This window comes from Petaurus breviceps, unplaced genomic scaffold (genome assembly GCF_028583685.1).
Source record: "Petaurus breviceps papuanus isolate PSGF00001 unplaced genomic scaffold, PetGlider_PUasm1.0 216, whole genome shotgun sequence".
Classification (NCBI taxonomy): domain Eukaryota; kingdom Metazoa; phylum Chordata; class Mammalia; order Diprotodontia; family Petauridae; genus Petaurus; species Petaurus breviceps.
The window spans coordinates 3291932-3311933 of NW_027185867.1; the positions used below are offsets into that span (position 1 = coordinate 3291932).

The 20002-nt window shown below is 38.6% G+C and overlaps 1 protein-coding gene across 2 annotated transcripts in view; it reads left to right on the forward strand.

Annotated features, from left to right (window-relative positions):
• ANKRD16 (ankyrin repeat domain 16) overlaps window positions 1–18103 on the forward strand; it is a 36143-nt gene extending 18040 nt beyond the window's left edge. Inside the window, exons 3-7 of one of the 2 annotated variants that reach the window (XM_069094271.1) lie at window positions 1793–1835; window positions 5703–5811; window positions 9698–9859; window positions 12508–12586; window positions 17919–18103. In XM_069094271.1, coding sequence (XP_068950372.1) covers window positions 1793–1835; window positions 5703–5811; window positions 9698–9859; window positions 12508–12586; window positions 17919–18073 — 548 coding nt within the window. In that variant the 3' untranslated portion in view covers window positions 18074–18103. The remainder of the gene's footprint in view (window positions 1–1792; window positions 1836–5702; window positions 5812–9697; window positions 9860–12507; window positions 12587–17918) is intronic. The other variant, XM_069094272.1, reaches the window with a different exon arrangement.
• Window positions 18104–20002: the final 1899 nt, after the last annotated feature.

Here is a 20002-nt window from a genome sequence, read left to right on the forward strand (position 1 = left end):
TAAGAAAAAAGCCTCCTTATACTCCAAATGAATTATGGCAATACTTTTTGTGATACTTAATAATTAGAAACAAAGTGATGCTCATTGATTGGGGAATGGCTAAATGTATGCTACATGAATATAATGTAATATTACAGTACTGTACTATAAGAAATTATGTGTGTGATGAATACCGAGAAACATGGAAGCATATATATTAACTGATGCAGAGGGAACAGAGACAAGAAAACAGTATGAACAATGACTGTAACAATGTCAAAGGAGAGAACAATTATACACCAAAAAGTCAAAAGTAAATATAAAAATATAAAGATTCAAATGAAGAAAAATTAGGAGACACCTTCAATCTACCCCTTTGTGAAGGTGGGAGGTCTACAAGTTGTTACACATTGCACATAGTCTTGGACTTTTTCAATGTATCAATCAGTTGTGCTGAATTTTATTTCTCTCTAGAAAAATATTATGTTATATAGCATGACTCTCTGGGAGTGGGAGGGAGATGGAAATTTGGGATAACCATAATAATAAGAACAAAATAATACAAACTTATTTCATTTATTTATTTTGCTTTTTTGGAGGGGGGAAGGTAGGGCAGTTGGGATTAAGTGATTTACCCAAGGTCACAGAGCTAGTTTTTGTATTAAGTGTCTGAGGCCAGATTTGAACTTAGGTCCACCTGACTCCAGGGCCGGTGCTCTATTCACTGTGCCACCTAGCTGCCCCCTACAAACTTATTTTAAAAGAGAAAGTGTGTTTCCCTTTCCTTATGGAATCTGAATTAGCTTTAATATTTAGAATCACATGAATTTTTTTAAAAAATTATTTAAGCACCTCTACAAACCCTTTGATTCCTTCCTTGTAAGAATAAACCCAAACACTCTTCTAATAGTCCTCCTGAAGTCCCTGGGAAGTTCTGTTTATATTACTGACTTGTATCCTGTAAGTACTCATTGTTCCTTGCTTTTGGCTTTCATTCTCAAAACTATCCAAGGTTTTCCTCTCATTTGCCAATAATAACTCCATAGATAAAGTGTCTTTATGGGCTTAAAAAGCTCCAAACCATCAGGTATCATAGGAAAAAAATCTTCATTGTCCCTATTATTGGCTAATCTTAGGGACATTTCACTACCTTATTCTCATTCAACTCTATCAGCTCCAAAGATCAAAGATTCCAAAGCATAGATCTAAACACAGAAGTACAAAGACAACACTCTACCAATCACCAGTGCTGGAGCCTTAAAGAAGAAGAAAACTCCTTCTGCACATGTCTGTGATGGTACTGTTCCTATACAAAAAGAGAAAGAAGGCTTATTGTTAGATCTGCCACATCACCCCAGTCTGGGGAACTCCTGAAGCATCATCTCAATTTGAGTGCAGGATTCCACCACCATCTCCATCTGGTGTAAGGAATGTCTTTCTGATAAATCTCCTTTGGACACTTAAATCTTGTGAACATTTCCTTTTCTCTTTCCTAGCGTAGAGACAAGGTAATGACAAAATCACTCCTTTAGAAATACAAATACTTCCAATGAAGGTTATGAAATGTCTAAGAAAATCTGATCATCTCTTCCTTATTTTTAAATTCTTAAACCTCTGAGGTCCTCATCTTAATGTTATCAGTAAGTCTCTCTAATTTATAGGTAGAATTTGTCTACATTTCTAAAACTGATTTTTTTTCTTGTATAAATGATAATCTGCAAGGAATTAGAGCACTAGAGTTTAGAGAAGGAAGTTTGTTGCCTGAATGCTGAAAAGCTCTAATTTTTTCATTCTCTCTCCATCTCAACACTAGCAATGCATGGCTGCTTAGAGGCAGTGGAAGTGCTTCTGGAGAGGTAAGCTAACTTCTGTTTGTGTGCTCCCAGCAGTGAAGCACAAGTGGTCTGGGTTAGGTAGTCAGGAGTAAATTCAACAGCTGGAGTAAAAGGACCTGGGTCAAAATCTTGCTTCAGATACTTAATCACTGTGTGATTGAGCAAGTCACTTAAACTCTCAATGTCCCAAGCAATTCTAATTTACTAAAAGATGCAAAACAGTTACCTGTCAGAATTGGTGGAGGGAGTTTTTCTAAAGAGGAATTCCCTACACCAGGGAAATCCCATGTCTTAGACCATCTCTCCCTCCTCCCCTCTGCCTCTTCATCAAATTATTTATGGTAATTAAGGGGCAACCAAAAGCATTTAAGAGCCTACAGTATGCCAGGTACTGTGCTAAGCACTGAAGATACAAAGACAAAAGTACAACAATCCTTGTCTTCAAGTGGTTGACATTATGTGGGGGAGACATTTACATATATGAATAGATACAGGGTCATTGAGGAGACACTAGCAGTTGAGGGAATCAGAACAGGCTACCTATGTATGTTCTAATGATTTTTATCCCAACTGCCACTTTTTTTTTTAAAGCAATTGGGGTTAAGTAACTTGCCCAAGGTTACAGGCCAGTTTTTTTGTGTGTGGGTGTTAAGTATCTGAGGCCAGAACCAATCCCGGGTCCTCCTGACTCGGGGCCGGGGCTCTTACTCACTGCACCACCTAGCCGCCCCCCAACTGCCACTCTTAACAGACAAGTAAAATCCTTATTACTGGACTCGTTATATTTCACCGTCAAGGTCCTAGGGCTGCCCCTGAGGAGTATGAGTAGTCTCTCATGAAAATGGCTCCAGACCTCACTGATATGCTTCTTCCTTTAGATTATCAGTTGAAAATCATGTAATCAGAGTCATAAATAGCTTTTTGGAGAGGGGTATTTACTAAGTTGGTCCACAGTTGGTACAAATCATCCTTCCAAAAACATGTAGTATACTCTTAACATCTGTGAGAAAGCTGTCTCCAGCTTAGAGACCACAGGTGGCAAAGGCATAGCATGGAACTCTTGGCTGCTAGAGTCCATTCCTTCCATTTGTGACTACTCAAGCTCTCCTTAAACATGGTGAATCTGTATTTAGTCAACCACTGGTTCCCAGTGTAGACATTGCTGCCAGCTGATCAAGGATACCTTTAGAACACCAAAGGGAATATATGAAGTCCAACATTCTCCAGATCCTTCAAAGCTAGAAGCTCCTCCTCTAGTCACAGATGGAATGGGAGGGCAGGGAAGGAGGGAGGTTTTATCCTGATGCTGGCACCCTATTAGTTTAAGTTTGATATTGGGAGGAAATCAGGCACATAACAGTCACTGAATAGTTCAAAGGAAGTTTACTTAGCTCTAACACAGCAACAAGTATGCTTAATTTATGAAGGGGGGAGGAAGCATATCTGTTCAACAGGTGTGGGTATGGTGATTCTTCAGACATCTACTAAGTCTTAACGACCTGAGCCCAAGTGGATAGGACCTTTTATGCTCCTAGGTGACCAGGAAGCCATCTCCACATAGCCCAAGGCTATTAGGAAATTACACCTACCTTGAGCCTTGATGCCACCCCCAGGCTAATCAAGTCCAGACTTGGTTTCTTTTTAGGGCCTAACCAGTGTTGTAGCTGTAAGAGAGGGGAAGTCTTAATACATATTCTTTCCCCTGATACAAAGGAAAGAAGACTCAGGCTAAGGCCTCTCCTCTTTTCTCTTTATCTCTCCATACAGCTCCTACCCCCTCAGGTAGTTCCTTCTCAGGAATGTGATGGTAAGCCACATCTTCCAATTTCTGGAAAAGGTTCCAATTGGAACTAACTTAATGCTTTTATACAGAACCCAAAAGACACAGCAAACATGGAACAGTTAGAACAGACCACTTGTCTGCCTCAATTTTATTTCATCAAATGACTTTCAAAGATTTTTTTTGTACTTAGTCTAAGGAATTTTGATGGCAATTGATTGAGGCCTAATTGTCACCTAGTTAATGGATGATTTTAATCCTATACTAGCATATAGAAGGTATCATTTGAACTGAATCTTTAAAGAAACCAGGGTTTGGGGCAGCTAGGTGGTTCAGTGAATACAGCACCAGTCCTGGAGTCAGGAGGACCTGAATTCAAATCCGGCCTCAAACACTTAACACTTACTAGCCATGTGATGTTGGGCAAGTCACTTAACCCCAATTGCCCCTCCAAAAAAAAAAAAAACAAACCAAGGGTTCTAACAGTTGAAAGTAAGGAAGTAGAGCAGTCCAGGCATGAGTGAGAGCCAGTATAAAAACATGGAAATTAGTGTAGCACCAACACAATATTCACAGCACCAATGGTGACTATGAATATGCTGCCATAATTCTGAATTGCAAAATATAACAGACTCTCCATATAGAAGAACAGAAACAAAACATTTATTCAGACACCAAAAAGCCAAATCCCAACACAAGAAAACCAAATTCATCATAGCAACAAAGAAATCTATATACAATAACACTGCAGAGAGCAACACCATCCCAAAGCCTTTCCACAAACACAAGCCTGTTTCCTTGCCTGCAGCCTCTCTCCTCCTTCCATTCTAACTGCTGTAACTCCCAGCTTCCTCTCAGCTCTGCTCCACCCTTCAGCAAACTCCTCCCACCATAGGCTTCCATGTGATTACATTTGACCTTATTAAGGAGCCAGGAAGATCTTCAAATTACTAGTACCATTACAATGAGATGTAAAGGGTAGGATAGTGAGAAGACCAGTTTGGCCAGTTTGTGCAGTATGCCAAGATGAATGTAACATACAATAAATCTGAAGAGGTAGGTTAGAGCCAGATTATAAAGATTTTTAAATGCCAGTCATAGGGTTTTTGTTGTTGTTCCATCATTTCAGTTGTATATGACTCTTTGTGACCTTGTTTGGGGTTTTCTTAGCAAAGATACTGGAGTGGTTTGTCATATCCTCCTCCAGCTCATTTTACAGATGAGAAATTGAGGCAAAAAGGGTGAAGTGACTTGCCCAGAGTCACACAGCTAGGAAGTATCTGAGGATAGATTTGAATTCAGGAAGTTGAATCTTCCTGAACCCAGGCCCTGCACTCAATTCACTTGGCCACCTCACTGCCCAACAACAACAATAACAAAAGAGTTTGTTAAACAGAGGAGTGATATGGTCAGACTAGTGCTTTAGGAAAATCACTATCGATTGGAGTCGTCATGGAGTTTAGCAGAGAGACCAGTTAAGGGGTCTTCTCAAGAATTTAGGCCAGAGTTGATAGGACCTAAACTAGAGTCTTGGCTATATAAATTAGAGAGCAGGGCATGGGTGTAAAAAACATTTTCTAGGTAGAGACTACACAAGATATAGCAACTAATTGTATAAATGAGATGAGGGAGAAGAAAGAGTTGAGGAAGATACCAAAGTAATTCATGCTCTCCACAAAAACAGGAAAGTTTAGAAGAAGGGTAGTTTTCAGGGGAGACTGAAATACCTATGGAAGGCCTAGGTTTGGATATGTTGATGGGAGAGTTAGCTATATAGAGACAATTATTAAATCGATGGAAACTGTTGAAGGTCCCAGATGAGAGGTATAGAGAAAGAAAGAGGATGAATGCAAGGATAAAACAGAGGAATATACTGTCTAAATACAGGGAACACCCTGGAGTAGATCTTCAAACACTGTTTCCTCTTATCTCTCTAAATTTCTCTTGACTGGGGTATTTGGATAAAAATGCAGAGGATAGGAGAGCCCTAGGTAGTTGTAGATAGTTTTCATATCAGATAATCTTCTTGTAGGTGATAAAAAGTTGACTGGATGTTGAGTTTGAAGCTACCATTTTCTCAACTCCTCTCTTTCCTGCTTTGATTCTAGGTGCCAGTATGAGCCAGACAGCAGAGACCAATGTGGCATTACTCCCTTTATGGATGCAATACAGTGTGGCCACATCAACACAGCTCAGCTCCTCCTTGAAAAACATAAAGTATGGACACTATTCTATTGCATTATTTTGAGTCTTACAAATTCAAGGAAAAAACTGCTAGGCAGGAAAGTCCATCCTAGCAGACTCAACTTTTGACACTATTATGCCAATCAGAAAGACTTGTGTTCTAGTCTAATAATCTTCCACTACCAAATTTCTTTAGGATACTGGTTAAAACACTTTAATTTTCTGTGACATGAAGATAAGTTTTTCGTAATTGAAGATGTTACATGGACAAATAAAATCTACATGAAATTCCCAGCTCATCTTTTATATCATAGTTTCAATATCTAGCTAATATTTCATTCCTTTTTAAAGAAGTAATCAAATTAAATTGAGTTACATTTCCATTTCCTTTGGTAAACAGTCAACCAACCAGCATTTATTAAGTACCTACTATGTACTAGGCATTCTGCTAAGCACAGAGGATACAAAAAGGCAAAAAAAAAAAGTCTGCTCTCAAGACGATCACTCTCTAATGGGAGATACAACATGAAAACAACTGTGTATAAGAAATATAGGATAAATTGGAGGTCATTGCAGAGGGAAAGTATTAAGATTAAAGAAGCCTAGGAAAGGCTTCTTGTAGAAAGTGGGTGTGAAAGAAACCAGAGAGGCTAGAAGGCAGAGGTGAAGGAGAACATTTCAGGCATGACAGATTACCAGAGAAAATAGTCAGTCTAGAGATGGAATGTCATGTGTGAGGAACAGCCAGGAAGTCAGTGTTACTGGATAGCAGAGTAAGTGGAGGAGATTAAGGTATAAGGCAACTCAAAATGGGAGTGGCTAGGTGGTACAGTGAGTAGAGCACCAGCCCTGGAGTCAGGAGGACCTGAGTTCAAATCCGGCCTCAGACACTTAAAACAAAAACTAGCCATGTGTCCTTAGGCAAGTCACTTAACCCCAATTGCCCTACCTTCTGCTCTCCAAAAAGCAAAAAAAAAAAATAAATAATGTAGAAGGGGCCAAGTTATAAAGCTCTTTAATAAGGATCTTCTAAGCAATAGGGAGCCCCTGAGGTAGATTGAATAGGGGAGTGATATGGTCAGACTTGCTTTTTAGGAAGACCAGTTTGACAGCTGAGTGGAGGATGGACTGGAGTAGGGAAAGATTTGAGGTGAACAGACACAGCAGCAAGCTATTGCAGTAGTCTAGGTAGGAGGTGATGAAGACCTGTACCAGGGTGCTGGCCATGTCAGAGGAAAGGAGAGGGTATGTAGAAGAGATGTAACCAAGATAGCAACAACAAAAGTTGGCAATAGATTGAATATGGGAGAGAAAGAGTAAAGTATTTGAGGATGACACCTGGGCAACTGTAAGGATTGTGGTACCTTTGGCAATAATAGGGAAGTTAGGAAGAAGGGAAGGTTTGGGGAAAAAATAATCACTTTAGTTTTGGGTATGTTGAGTTTATCTATGGGACATCATTTTGGAGAAGGAAATGGCAAACCACTCCAATATCTTTGCCAAGAAAACCCCAAATGGGGTCACAAAGAGTCCAACATGGCTGAAAAATGATTGAAACTGGGACATACAGTTTGAGATGTCTGTCAGGCAGTTGGAGGTGTGAGACTAGTAGTCCAGAGAGAGGTCAGGGCTGAATAACTCAGTCATCGTGAAAATGTGCTTAATTGTAAAGGAACCTGTACAAAGGGACATAATCCCTGCCCTCAAATTTATGTTTTAGAGAAATAACACTAATATGGACACATTGCCTAGTGGGATGGAAAGAGCACTGGACTGAATATGAGAGTTACTGGTTCAGTGACAGATTAGCTGTGGGACCTTGGACAAATAAACTTTCTCAGTTTCCTTATCTGTAAAATCTAAAGTCTCTTCAATACTAAACTCAGACACAACTTTTTACAGAAAATCTTTGCAGGTTCCCCAGCCACTAGTACTTGCTTCTCTGGGATTGTCTCCTATCTATGCTTTATGTATCTTATTGGCACTTATTTATTTGGTGCTGTCTCCCCCTTTAGAATGCTTGAAGGCAGAAACTGGTTTTGCTTTTTTTTTTTTTAATATTCCCAGATTGTGCCTGACACAAAGTAAATAGTTAATAAAAGTGTTTGATGCAATTTAAGGTTTGCAAAATGCTTTACTTGTATTACTTCATTTGATTTGCAGAATGACCTTATGAGGCCGTGCTGTTATGATCCCCATTTAATAAATGAGAAAAATGAGCCTGAGAGAGGTTAAGAGCTTTCCCCCAGGTCATGTAGCTAGTAATTGTCTGAAACAGTATTTGAACACATACCTTCCTGCCTCCAAATTTAGCACTCTAAACACTATGGGTGTTACTGTTGTTGACTTGTTTCAGTTGTGTATGACTTTTTGTGATCCTCACAAGATCATTATGAGGATCAAATGATTTTTATAATTTTGCTATGTTCATTTTTTATTTTTGAATGTATTATTGTTACTTACATTATTACAGTCATTGTGTATATTATTTTCTTAGCTCTGCTTCATTCTTCAATTTATCTAGATCTTTTCATGCTTCTATATTCATCACACTCATAATTTCTTGCAGCTTGGTAGAATTCCTTTATTTTCATGCCTCACAGTTTGTTTCACCATTCTCTAATCCATAGGCATCTACTTTTTTTTTCAGTTCTTAGCTATTACAAAAACTTCAGCTATAAATGTTTTGCTGCATTAAGGGACTTCCTTATTAACTTTGGCTTCTTTGGCAAAATAATGGAGTTTCTGTACATGATGATCACTTTATTTGCACAATTCTGCATTGCTTTCTAAAATGGTATACCAAATCATAGCTCCATCACCAGTGTGCCTGGGTACCTATCATCCCACAACCCCATCAGCACTGACTATCACTATTGTTTTTTTGCCAATTTGCACCATATAAGGTAAAACCTCATGGTTATTTTTATTTTCATTTCTCTTATTACTAATGATTTGGAGTATTCCTTCAGATGTTTGAATTTCATAATTTTTTTGAGAACTGGTTGTTGATACCCTTTGACCACTTATCTATCCACTAAACCAAATGCTTTCCTATGCATTTATGTGTGAATTCAACATTTTTCTATTCTGTCTACATATCTTTATAGAGGCAGTAATACCACAGTGGATCAAGTACTGAATTTGGAGGCAGGAAAATCTGGGTTCAAATTCTGCTTCAAATGATTATTAGCTGCACAGCACTGGAGAAAGCACAACCTCTCTCAGGATATGTGTGTGTGTCTATATATAGACACACAAAAATACACACACATATGTATGTACATATATGTATGTATGTATGTATACATTTATATGTACTTATCTTTCCCTCCACTACCACTGTATTAAAATTTATATTTTTTTTATCACAAATAAGAATTTTCATTCTTTTTATTTGTATCCCCAAAGCTCAGTGGAATGCCTGCTACCTAGTAGGCTCTTAATAAATTGATTAATTGAAATAGGGATAATAATACCTACTTCAGTTTATCTAAAGGGTAGTGACCAAAAGGATGTAAAAGAAGTGAAGAGTTTTTCAACCCACAGTCTGTTAAAATCTGTCTTACTATCTGTAAAATTAGCTCCAATTGTGAGTAAGGTAACTTGGAGCCAAGAAGATGTGTGATCAATCTAATCTGCGTTAGACAGTTTCTAGTTGTATGACCCTGGTGAGTCATTTAACTTTTCTCATCTTCAATTCCCTCATCTGTAAAATGGAATTGATAATAAAATAGCACCTACTTTACAGGGTTAGCATGAAAATAAAATAATATTATGTAAATCACTTTGCAAACATTAAAGCACTATATAAATTCTAGCTGTTATAGTACTATTGTTAACAAACCCATCCAATCCTTTACTCTAATTTTCTTTTGAAATCATCGTTATTCTCTCTTGTCTTTTTTTCACCCAATAGGCTTGTTTCACGGCCAAGGATATCCTAGGTGCCCAAGCTTTACACAAGGCAGCAGTCACTGGTCAAGATAAAGCTATTCGATTCCTAGTCTCTGATCTTGGTGTTGGAGTTGATGAGAGAGCAACATTAACACAATACACAGCCCTCCACTATGCAGCTAAGGTTAGTTTTATTTTGTAGTAGTATTCCTATCCCTATTCTGACTTGTTAGCCAGCTGCCTCACTGAATAATTTTTAGCAAGTCACTTGTGTGGGTTGGTTTATCAAAATCACCTGTGGCACAACTCCTAAAGTAGATGAGTTCTTTTTGGAGGGGAGAAGGCAAGGCAATTGGGGTTAAGTGACTTGCCCAAGGTCACACAGCTAGTAGGTGTCAAGTGTCTGAGGCTGGATTTGAACTCAGGTCCTCCTGACTCCAGAGCTGGTGCTGTATTCATTGTGCCACCCAGCTGCCCCATCAGATGAGTTCTGAATAGTAATCCTTCTGAAATTAAGTAGACCATAAAGTAGAAACCTGCCCTATAAGGGTGAGACTCCATTGTTTTCCCACATTTAAAAGTAATTTTTTTAAAGCAATTGGGGTTAAGTAACTTGCTCAAGGTTACATGGCCAGGTGTTTCTGGGTGGGTGCTAAGTGTCTGAGCCTGAATTTGATCCCAGGTCATCCCGACTCTGGGGCTGGAGCTAAAAGTAATTATTCTTGTTAGGTGAGAACATCTCTTGAATAAATCAATGAGAATCAAGCAAGAGGAACCTGTTTTAAAAATACAAGGGTCTGGAAGAAGAGGAAACTGAGACCAAGAGTTGTAGCAGAGGCAGGACTGGAATTTGAATGAAGGTTTTCAAACTCTAAATCCAGCATTTTTTCGACTTACACTATACTGCTCCTAAAGGTAAAGAAATTAAAATGCTTATTGATTGGTAGAAATTCATTTGTCTAAATAGTTTATGTATCATAATATATAAATTCATATTCTTTTAACACCCCACCCCCATTCTCATGCATAATAGGTAATATTTAAAATTTTTTTAATCTTAAAAATACTATTACATTCTTGAGATACCTGGTTTCTACATTTTTTAAAACAGTGTGATTTGGCTCTGTGAAGGCTCATATGAGTTGTACTCAATAGACTCTCCTTATACATGAGATTGGAGGGTGGGGTAGTAAAAGAGTAATTTATATATTATGATACATAAACTATTTAGACAAATGAATTTCCACCAGTCAATAAGCATTTTAATTTCCTTATCTCCAGGAGCAGTATAGTATAGTGAAAAAAGTGCTACATTTAGAGTTTGAAGATCTTCATTCAAATTCCAGTCCTGCCTCTGTGTAACTTTGGACACACTGTGACTCCTGGCCTCAGTTTCCTCATCTGTAAAATGACAGGGTTGAACTAGACTGCTAAGGACCTGTCCAACTAAAAATCTATAATCTTATGAGCCTCCCATCAGGTTTTAAGGGATGAGTTCTGCTCACCAATTATAGAGATGAAACTACTGATGCACCAGTAGTAATGCCTGTGCTTTGAATTATTTTTCAAGTTACAGTGATGAATTTGCACTGATCGATACACGTTCTCATGTCCAGTCACCTTCATGACCAACGACATGTTTATATGCAAAGTTTATAGCCCCTAGGATTAGGAGTATGGTCTGTGGTCACAGAATGAAACCAATGTAATGGACATACAAGGGAACTGAACTGAATCCATGACCTTAGCCTCAGTGTCATAACACATTAAATAACTGAACTAATCAGCCACAGATAGAAAATTTATGAGTTACTTAAGTGATCTCCTAAGCTTGTAAACAAAGGATATACTACTATATATAATCAGTTGGTGTTAGACTTTTTGATGCTATGTACTACATTTTCACAGTCTCTTTTAATTCATCACTTCTCCCTATTTCCTTGAAAATTATAATTAAGATTGTCACAAGCATAGAAGGTATAGCAATTTAACTGGGCTGTATACTATAGATAAACTCTGGGAGTTCCATTAACACCAGAATTGCAGGACAGGAGGTACTTAAAGCTATGTTTGCACAATGTCCATGCTGTTATACAGTTGTTAAATTGGCCTCTATTTTGTGAGATTCACACAAGGGTACAGAAGTAAATAGCCATCTTAGGTTCTAGGAAGCTTATATCTATAATCTCAGGGTTTCTTTCCTACTTCCTGTAATATATTCACAAATGAAAATGATACAAAAACAAATGGTGTTAGTAAAAAGATGGCAAAAAATAAATACTTGGGGGAGGCCAGGTGGCGCAGTAAGTAAGAGCGCTGGCCCCAGCATCGGGAGACCTGGGATCAGTTCCAGCCTCAGATACTCAGTACCCTCACAAAAAATAACTGGCCGTGTAACCTTGAGCAAGTTACTTAACCCCAGTTGCTTTAAAAATAAATAAATACTTGGCATTTAGAATATAAATATATTTTTAAAGCAATTAGGGTTAAGTAACTTGCTCAAGGTTACACGGCCAGTTATTTCTGGGTGTGGTACTAAGTATCGGAGCCCAGATTTGATCCCCAGGTCATCCCGACACTGGGGCCGGTGCTCTTACTCACTGAGCCACCTGGCCGCCCCTAAGCAATTGGGGTTAAGTAACTTGTTCAAGGTTACATGGCCAGGAGTTTCTGGGTGGATGCTAAGTGTCTGAGCCCGGATTCAATCCCCAGGTCATCCCGACACTGAAGCCAGTGCTCTTACTCGCTGTGTGACCTGGTCACCCCTAGAATATATTTTTAAGACCTGATTTCAACTCCACATTAATGTAATTAATGTATTTAATAAATCAGGAGGGACATACAAATACAGTGAAGACTCTCTTGTCTTTGGGAGCTGACCTTGAGTCTAAAGATGGAAGGAATCGATCAGGTAAGAATTTATGTCACTGACACTCAGTATAGACAAACCTTGTAAAATATTTGTAAATTGAATTTGGATTTTATTTGAGTTTCATATGAAATACTTGATTCAAATAATCTGCAATTTAATTGATATGAATATTCCTCCAATGGTGCAAATTACAACACTGAACCTTAGTAGATAGTTTCATCAGTTGCTGTGACCAAAGAAATTCATCACCTAGTGACTGGGAAGATCACCTTTTGAAATTTAGCTAGACTGAAACACTGTGGCTATCATCAGACTCATACCCAAAGCATTTATAGTTTGAAAGCACCTGATAGAACTTGTCAATTCCTACCTTAACTGACACACACTTTGAGAAAACTTGGACACAGTGATAAAGTAGCAGATTAACATTTTAGAAAGATTACATTTCATTAATTAAGCATAAGGCCTGCATCTGTAATTTCATTGGCTAAGGGAACTTCTGAGCAAGGAAACATCCTCTACCAAAGAAGATCTGCATCTTCTTTGCAATTTATTGTCTTAGTTATCTAGAGCAGAGGTGTCCAACTCAAAACTCTCAATTGTGGCAGAACCAGACTAAAATGTAATTGGGAAAATGTTAACAAAATAAAAATATAATACAACATAGATAATGTTAATTTGTGGTGTTCTAAATCAATATGCATCAGGCAAGCATCCATTCCTCTTTGAATTTGACACCATTGGTCTCTTAGAGTTTTCCAAAGTGGGCAATACCGTGGGAAGGGGGGTGTTAGGGGCCTGGAACAATCCAGGGGAGCACTAGTAGCCTCAGATGCAATTGGGGGAGGCATTGAATAAAAAGAAATAGACAGTGGAAGCATAAGAAAAAAGGGAAGATAAGAACTTTTGAAAAACCATTTGTACATTTTTTTATCTGTTGTATAATGGAATTAAAGTCGTTGTGATTACATTATTTTCAAAATAAACACACAAATGCAAGTTACAACTGATCAGTGGTCAAGTCCACTGACAGATCTTAACAAGCAAGTGTTGGCAGGCAAGCATGTTGCACAGTGTTGGGAAGTCCAGCATGCATTGGCAGAAATACATCCATATAATGACTTGTTTAAAATACAAACCATAGGGGTGGCTAGGTGGCGCAGTGAATAAAGTGCCGGCCCTGGAGTCGGGAGGACCCGAGTTCGGTTCCAGCCTCAGACACTTAACACCCACATAAAAAAACTAAGGAAAAAAAATACAAACTATAACATGATGCAGTATTGTGCCGTCAAAATTTCAATGCAGGGGGAAAACCCACAAATTTAGAATAAATTATTAAATTTAAGATGTGTAATTTAAAAAAATATGCATTTTCTACTTTTTGAAATGATGCAAATTTTAAAAAAAGTTAAAGGGTTAAAGAGAGTAGATTTCCAGGGTGTGCAGAGAGTATTTTTTTTTTTTGCCAAATAAGTTTGAGAACCTCTGGTCTAGAGCACCAATAGATTGCCCAGATAGCAGATGTGAGAGGTGGGAAGTGAAACTAGATATGCCTAGACCTCTTTCTACTATGCCTTACTAGATTAGTCTTCTAAAAAATGAGATAATTTATTCCATTTACAAAACTAAATAGTGACTTCTTTGGACCCCAGCCAATTCTTAGTCATACCAGCCAATCCATGTATGTGTACCTTGCCTTTAGATTAATAGGTTAATCATTCAGTTAGTTAAAAAAAAAAACATTCATTAAGTACCTTCTGTGTACCAGGCCCTGGGGATACAAAGAAGGCAAAAAACAACCCTTGTTTTCAAGGAGCTCACAGTCCAAGTGAGAAGACAACTTGCAAAAGGAATAGATATATATTAGAAAAATAAATAGAATATATACAGGGTAAATTGTAAATAATCTCAGAGAGAATAAAAAATAAGAATGACAAATATTGATAAAGAAATCTAAAGTTTGCAAACAACTTTACAAATATTATATCACTTTATCTTCACAACTACCCTGGGAAGTATATGTTATTATTTCCTATTTCAGATAAGGAAACAGACTGAGAAAAGTTAAGTGACTTACACAAGGTGAGAAGTGTCTGAGGAAAGATTTGAACTCAGGTCTTCTTGACTTCAGGCTCAGCATTCTATCTACTATGCCACCTAAAGAGGACTGGGAAAAGCTTGTTGTAGCAGGTGGGACTTTAATTGAGACTAGAAGGAAGTCAGGGGAGCAAGGAGGCAGAAATGAGGTGGGAAAGAGTTCCAAGTATAAGAGACAATCAATGAAAATGCCTAGAGATGGAGATGGAGTGTCCCGTGAGAGAAGCAGCAAGGAGGCTGGTGTCACCAGATTGAAGAGTAAGAGGAGGGGAGTAAGAAAGGTAGGTAAGGGTCAAGTTATGAAGGGCATTGAAAGCCAAACAGAGGATCTTATATTTGATCCTACAAGGGAGCCAATGGAGTTCTTTAAACATGGTATGACGTGGTCAGACTTGTTCTTTAGGAAGATCAGTGCTATGAAGCTGAGTGGAGGATGGATTGGAGTAGGATGGATTGAGTAGGGAGGGACTTGTGCTGTGCAGACGCTACCATTAACATCAGGTTATTGCAGTAATCCAGGCATGAGGTGATAAGGGCCTACAGACGGGTGGTGGTAGTATCAGAGGAGAGAAAAGGTTGTATGTGTGTGTGAATCCCCATGGATTCAATGATCATTTCTATGCAGATGATTCTCAGTTTTATTTGAACTGTCCTAACCTCTCTCTATTCTACACTCTCACATTTCCAGTTATCTATTATATAACTTGAATTGGATGTCCTCATAGACATTTTCAACTCAACATGTCCAAAACCAAATTATCTTTCTTCCTAAACCAGGGGTGGGGAACCTGCAGTCTCAAGGTTACATGGGGCCTTCTAGGTCTGTGGGTGCAGCCTTTTGACTGAGAAGTTTTACAGAACAAATCCTTTTATTAAGGGGAATCATTCTGTGAAGTTTGGATTCAAAGGGCCATACTTGAGGACCTGGAAGGCCACATGTGGCCTCAAGGCCACAGGTTCTCTACCCCTGCAAACCCTCCCCTTTTCTTAACATCCATATTGCTGTCTAGGATACCACCATACTCAAGCTTGCAACCTAGGTATCATCTTCAATTTCTTATTCTTTCACACAAATACCCAAAATCAAGTCCTATCATTTCTACCTTAGATAGGTGTGTATGTACATGTGTATATGTATATATAAATATACACATATGTATTTATAAAATCTATTCTCTATTATAGATATATATCATTATACATATATAATAATGTCTCATATATATTACAGATATATATATATAGATTATAGCTAATACCAGGGTAGACTATATGTGTGTATTGTGTACATATATGTATGTTATATATATGTATACATATATAATATGTATGTTTACATATATTCTATTTGGAGAAGCTTTTGGGGAGAAAGATAATGAGTTCAGTTTTGGACATGTTGAGTTGAAGATGTCTACAGGACATTCAATTCAAGACATCTAATAGACAGTTGGAGATGTGAGAATGCAGTTCTGGAGAAAGGTTAGGGCTGTTCAAATAAATCCAGTCATCATCTGCATTGAAATGATAGTTGAATCCATGGGAATTGATGATATCATCAAAATGAAATATTAGAGAGGGAGAAGAAAAGAGGGCCCAGGACAGAACCTCAAGGGGCACTTATGGTTAATGGGCATAACCTGGATGAAGATGTAGTAAAGGAGACTGAGAAGGAATGGTCAGACAGGTAGGAGAAGAACCAGAGGAAAGCAGCATCATGAAAACCTAGAGAAAAGAGATCATCAGGGAGAAGTGGGTGATCAACAGAGACTACAGAGAGGCCAAGAAGACTGAAGATTGACAAAAGACCATTAGATAGAGTGAATAAGAGATCATGGGTAACTTTGGAGAGAGCAGTTTTGATGGAATGATGAGGTTTGAAGCCATACTGTAGAGAATTAAGAGAATGAGAAGTAGAATAAGTGAAGGCGTCAGCTGTAGATAGCCTTTTCAAGAAATTTAACCACAAAGGCAGAAGAGACATAGAACAGTAGCTAGCAGGGACAGATAGATCAAGTAAGAGTTGATGGAGGCTGGGGGAGTCCTAGGTATTTGTCAGCAGTAAAGAAGGAAACAGAAGACAGACAGAAGATGAGAGGAATGATGGAGAGGGCTGGAGAAGATGGAATGGAATGGGATCACTTGTTCAGTCACTTATTTTGCCTTGTCAAGAAGGGCAAGAAGCCTCATGATCTGCACAACTTGGCAGGCAAGGGCCAAAATTAACTAAACTAAGGCTAAACTTCTTCAGGCTTCAGATAGGTTAGACTAGAGACAGACTGATGATGGGTGGTTGCCGCGAGTCATGTGACAAGCAGGAGAGAGTACTCAGTGGTAACCCTACATTTTTCCCAGGCCATCCAGAATTCTTTGTTGGGCAAGAGGCCTATGAGACATATGTTGTGAGGTCTGCTTTAAATGGAAAGAATGCAAGTCTTTTCATGAGACAGAGGTTAAGGGAGAGAAAATGATGGAAGGTACTCAAATGATCTATGATACAGAGGAGGCAGGAAAAGGGAGCTTTTGGAAAAGAGCTTCAGTTTTTTCAGTGAAATTTGAGACCAGGTGGGAAGAGAGGGAGCCATGGGAGGTTTGATAAGAGAAGAAAAGGGCTGTAAGAGCTGCTGTAGAAAGTGGGATAGTGCATCTGTTAGGGAGGGTAAAATGATTGCCTTGCCACAGTTAGGGTCCCATTGAGATTATGTTACATAAGTTTGTAGTGGCACAGTTAGCAGCACAGTTTTGTGATTTTCTCCATCCTCATTCAGTAGCATGATTAGGAGGGAATGCAGTGGATAGTGGGGGGCTTGACATGGCAAGAGCTTCAATAGGCAAAGGGCACAAAGACCTCAATGTAGAGTTGAACTGGTTCATCAAGGGGTTAGGATCTGGAAGGAAGGAGAATGTATCCAGTGCACCAGTGATGGCCTGGGAAAGAACTGAGGGGTCAAGGAATTAGAGGTCACAGTGAGGATGGAGAATAAGCTTTGGGGTTTCCTTTATTTCCAGTACCAGCCCTGGAGTCAGGAGGACCTGAGTTCAAATCCGGATTCAGACACTTAACACAAAAACTAGCCATGTGACCAGGGGGGAAGTCACTTAACCCCAATTGGCCTACCCAAAAAAAACTAACAACCACAAAAAAGAAAGTATACATTATAAACTACTGGAATAGGTCAAAAATAGCTTGTAGATAATTGCTTTAAATGGAGTTAATCTATTCACAAGTTTAAGACTGCTTTTGTACTAAGTTCATTTTGGTCATCTCTTCCTTCAGCTTTGCACCTGGCTTGTGCAGGTCAACATTTGGCCTGCATTGAGTTTCTCCTCCAGTGTGGACTAATGGACTCTCCAGACATCACAGGGACCCTGGCTCGAGAGCTCATAAAAAAACAAGACATTCTTTATTACTTTGACCAAAAAATGGCATGACCCACAAATAAAAGAAATATTTAAGCAGCAGTGTTTCCAGCTTTCTTGCTAATTTTTTGGTTAATAAACATATGACTATTTAATTTGGACATCATTGGGTGCTTTCAGCTCCTCCGCTACACCTGAGTAAGAATGTCTTGATCATCAGAAGACAATATCGAGGTACTGGATTAACCTCTGCATTGGTTATATATCAGGCTCTGTTATGGACATGTGAGATCCTGACCCAGCATGTACCTCTTGCTTTGTTTCTTAGCTTCTGAAGGTGATACAGTAGCTTATCCTGCTTCTTGAGGAGTTTCTATGAAAGTTTGAATTTGCTCTTGAAGGAACCTCTTGACTGCTCAGATAAAAGTATAAAAGTATTATATTATGGATGGTTTTGACTGAGCATTATTAAAATCTGCATTACACCTGAAATTTGCTTTAGGTTTGAGTGGTAATACTCAGCTCTTCAGTTTGAGTTATTATTTTCGTAGACCTATTTGTTATTGCACTGGTATAATTTTTGGTTTTGTTTTTGGAAAGGAAATATCTATAAGCTGCTTATACATGTAAGGGGATGTTTCACAACCCCCACCCCAATTAATGTAATTATAGAAGGCCTAGAAATCTCTGTTGAATTAATAGAAAGTGGAAACTAAATGTGAACATGTCCTCAGACAATTTGGGAGGAATTGAATACTTTGATCATTGGATAAAATAGTATGATATTCACATGGATTAAAATAATCAGACACTTTTGCAATGCAGCTTAGAATAGAGAATTCTAGCAGGAATATTCCAGCAGCAGGCCAGTCTAGGGTAGTTGAGGGGACTTCCCCATGGGGGGAGGGCAAAGGATAGAGTTCTCTCTTCTCCTTTTTTCCCCTCCTAACCAGGGATGATCTTATGAACTATGAAAGGTCAGAAGATTTAGACTTCCCATGAAGTTCATAGCAGTGTTCCTGAGCAGTAGTGGCAGACAGCAGTTTCTCTATGGGGAGCTGAGACACATTCTGAGTCCAAACAGATTTATATATGGAGACCTTTACATGAGAGCTAATTAAACTTAACATGAGGGTCCTAGTCTCGCAGGGCTAGGTGATGACAGCATTGTGAATAGGAGTAGGAGAAATTACCTTTCAGAGACCCAGCCCATCAACAGAGTGGGGATTAGAGAGGTAGCTTTGGAGGGGTTTGCTACACACAGGTAGCAAACAAAGAAAAAATTAATAACAGCTAAAATGTATATAATGTTTTAAGATTTACAAAGTGCTTTACTTGTGAACTCAAGTCTTCATGACTCTACCTCTGGAGTTTTTTCCACTATACCAGTAAACATTTCTGTCAATATTCCCAGTACTCGTAGCTAAACCGTTGAGGCATATCACTAGTGGCCCATGGGCCGTAGGTTGGGCAGGCCTGCTCTAGACTTGAGGTGTTCCCCATTAGTACTTTAAATAGTCTCTATTGGACCAATTCAGATTCCTAGAGCACAGCTATATCATGTCAAAGCCTTTTCAATTGTATCAGATTCTTTATCCTTTTCACTTCTGTATTCTCATAAATTCAGCTCTTTGTGATGATTTGATAGTTATCTGACTTCTAATCCTGGCTCTCACTTTTCCTTGATATGATCTTCATTGTCAAACTTCCTTCCCAATTAATATGGTCACAGGGTTACACATGTTCTCTTAATTGTCAAATCTAATGATCTTTTCTCAGTCATCATCCTTTTCAACTAATCTCTTTTGACAGCTACATACTATTTGACACTGTTGACCACCCTCTTCTCCTGGGTTTTTTCCCCTCTCTGGATTTGATCATAGGTTACTAAATGACTCTTAATTGCCAAATCTAATTGCATTTTCTCTTTCCTCATATTTCTCAACTTCTTTGCTACTTTTGATACTGCTTGTTCTCCAGATACTCTTTCCTCTCTGGGTT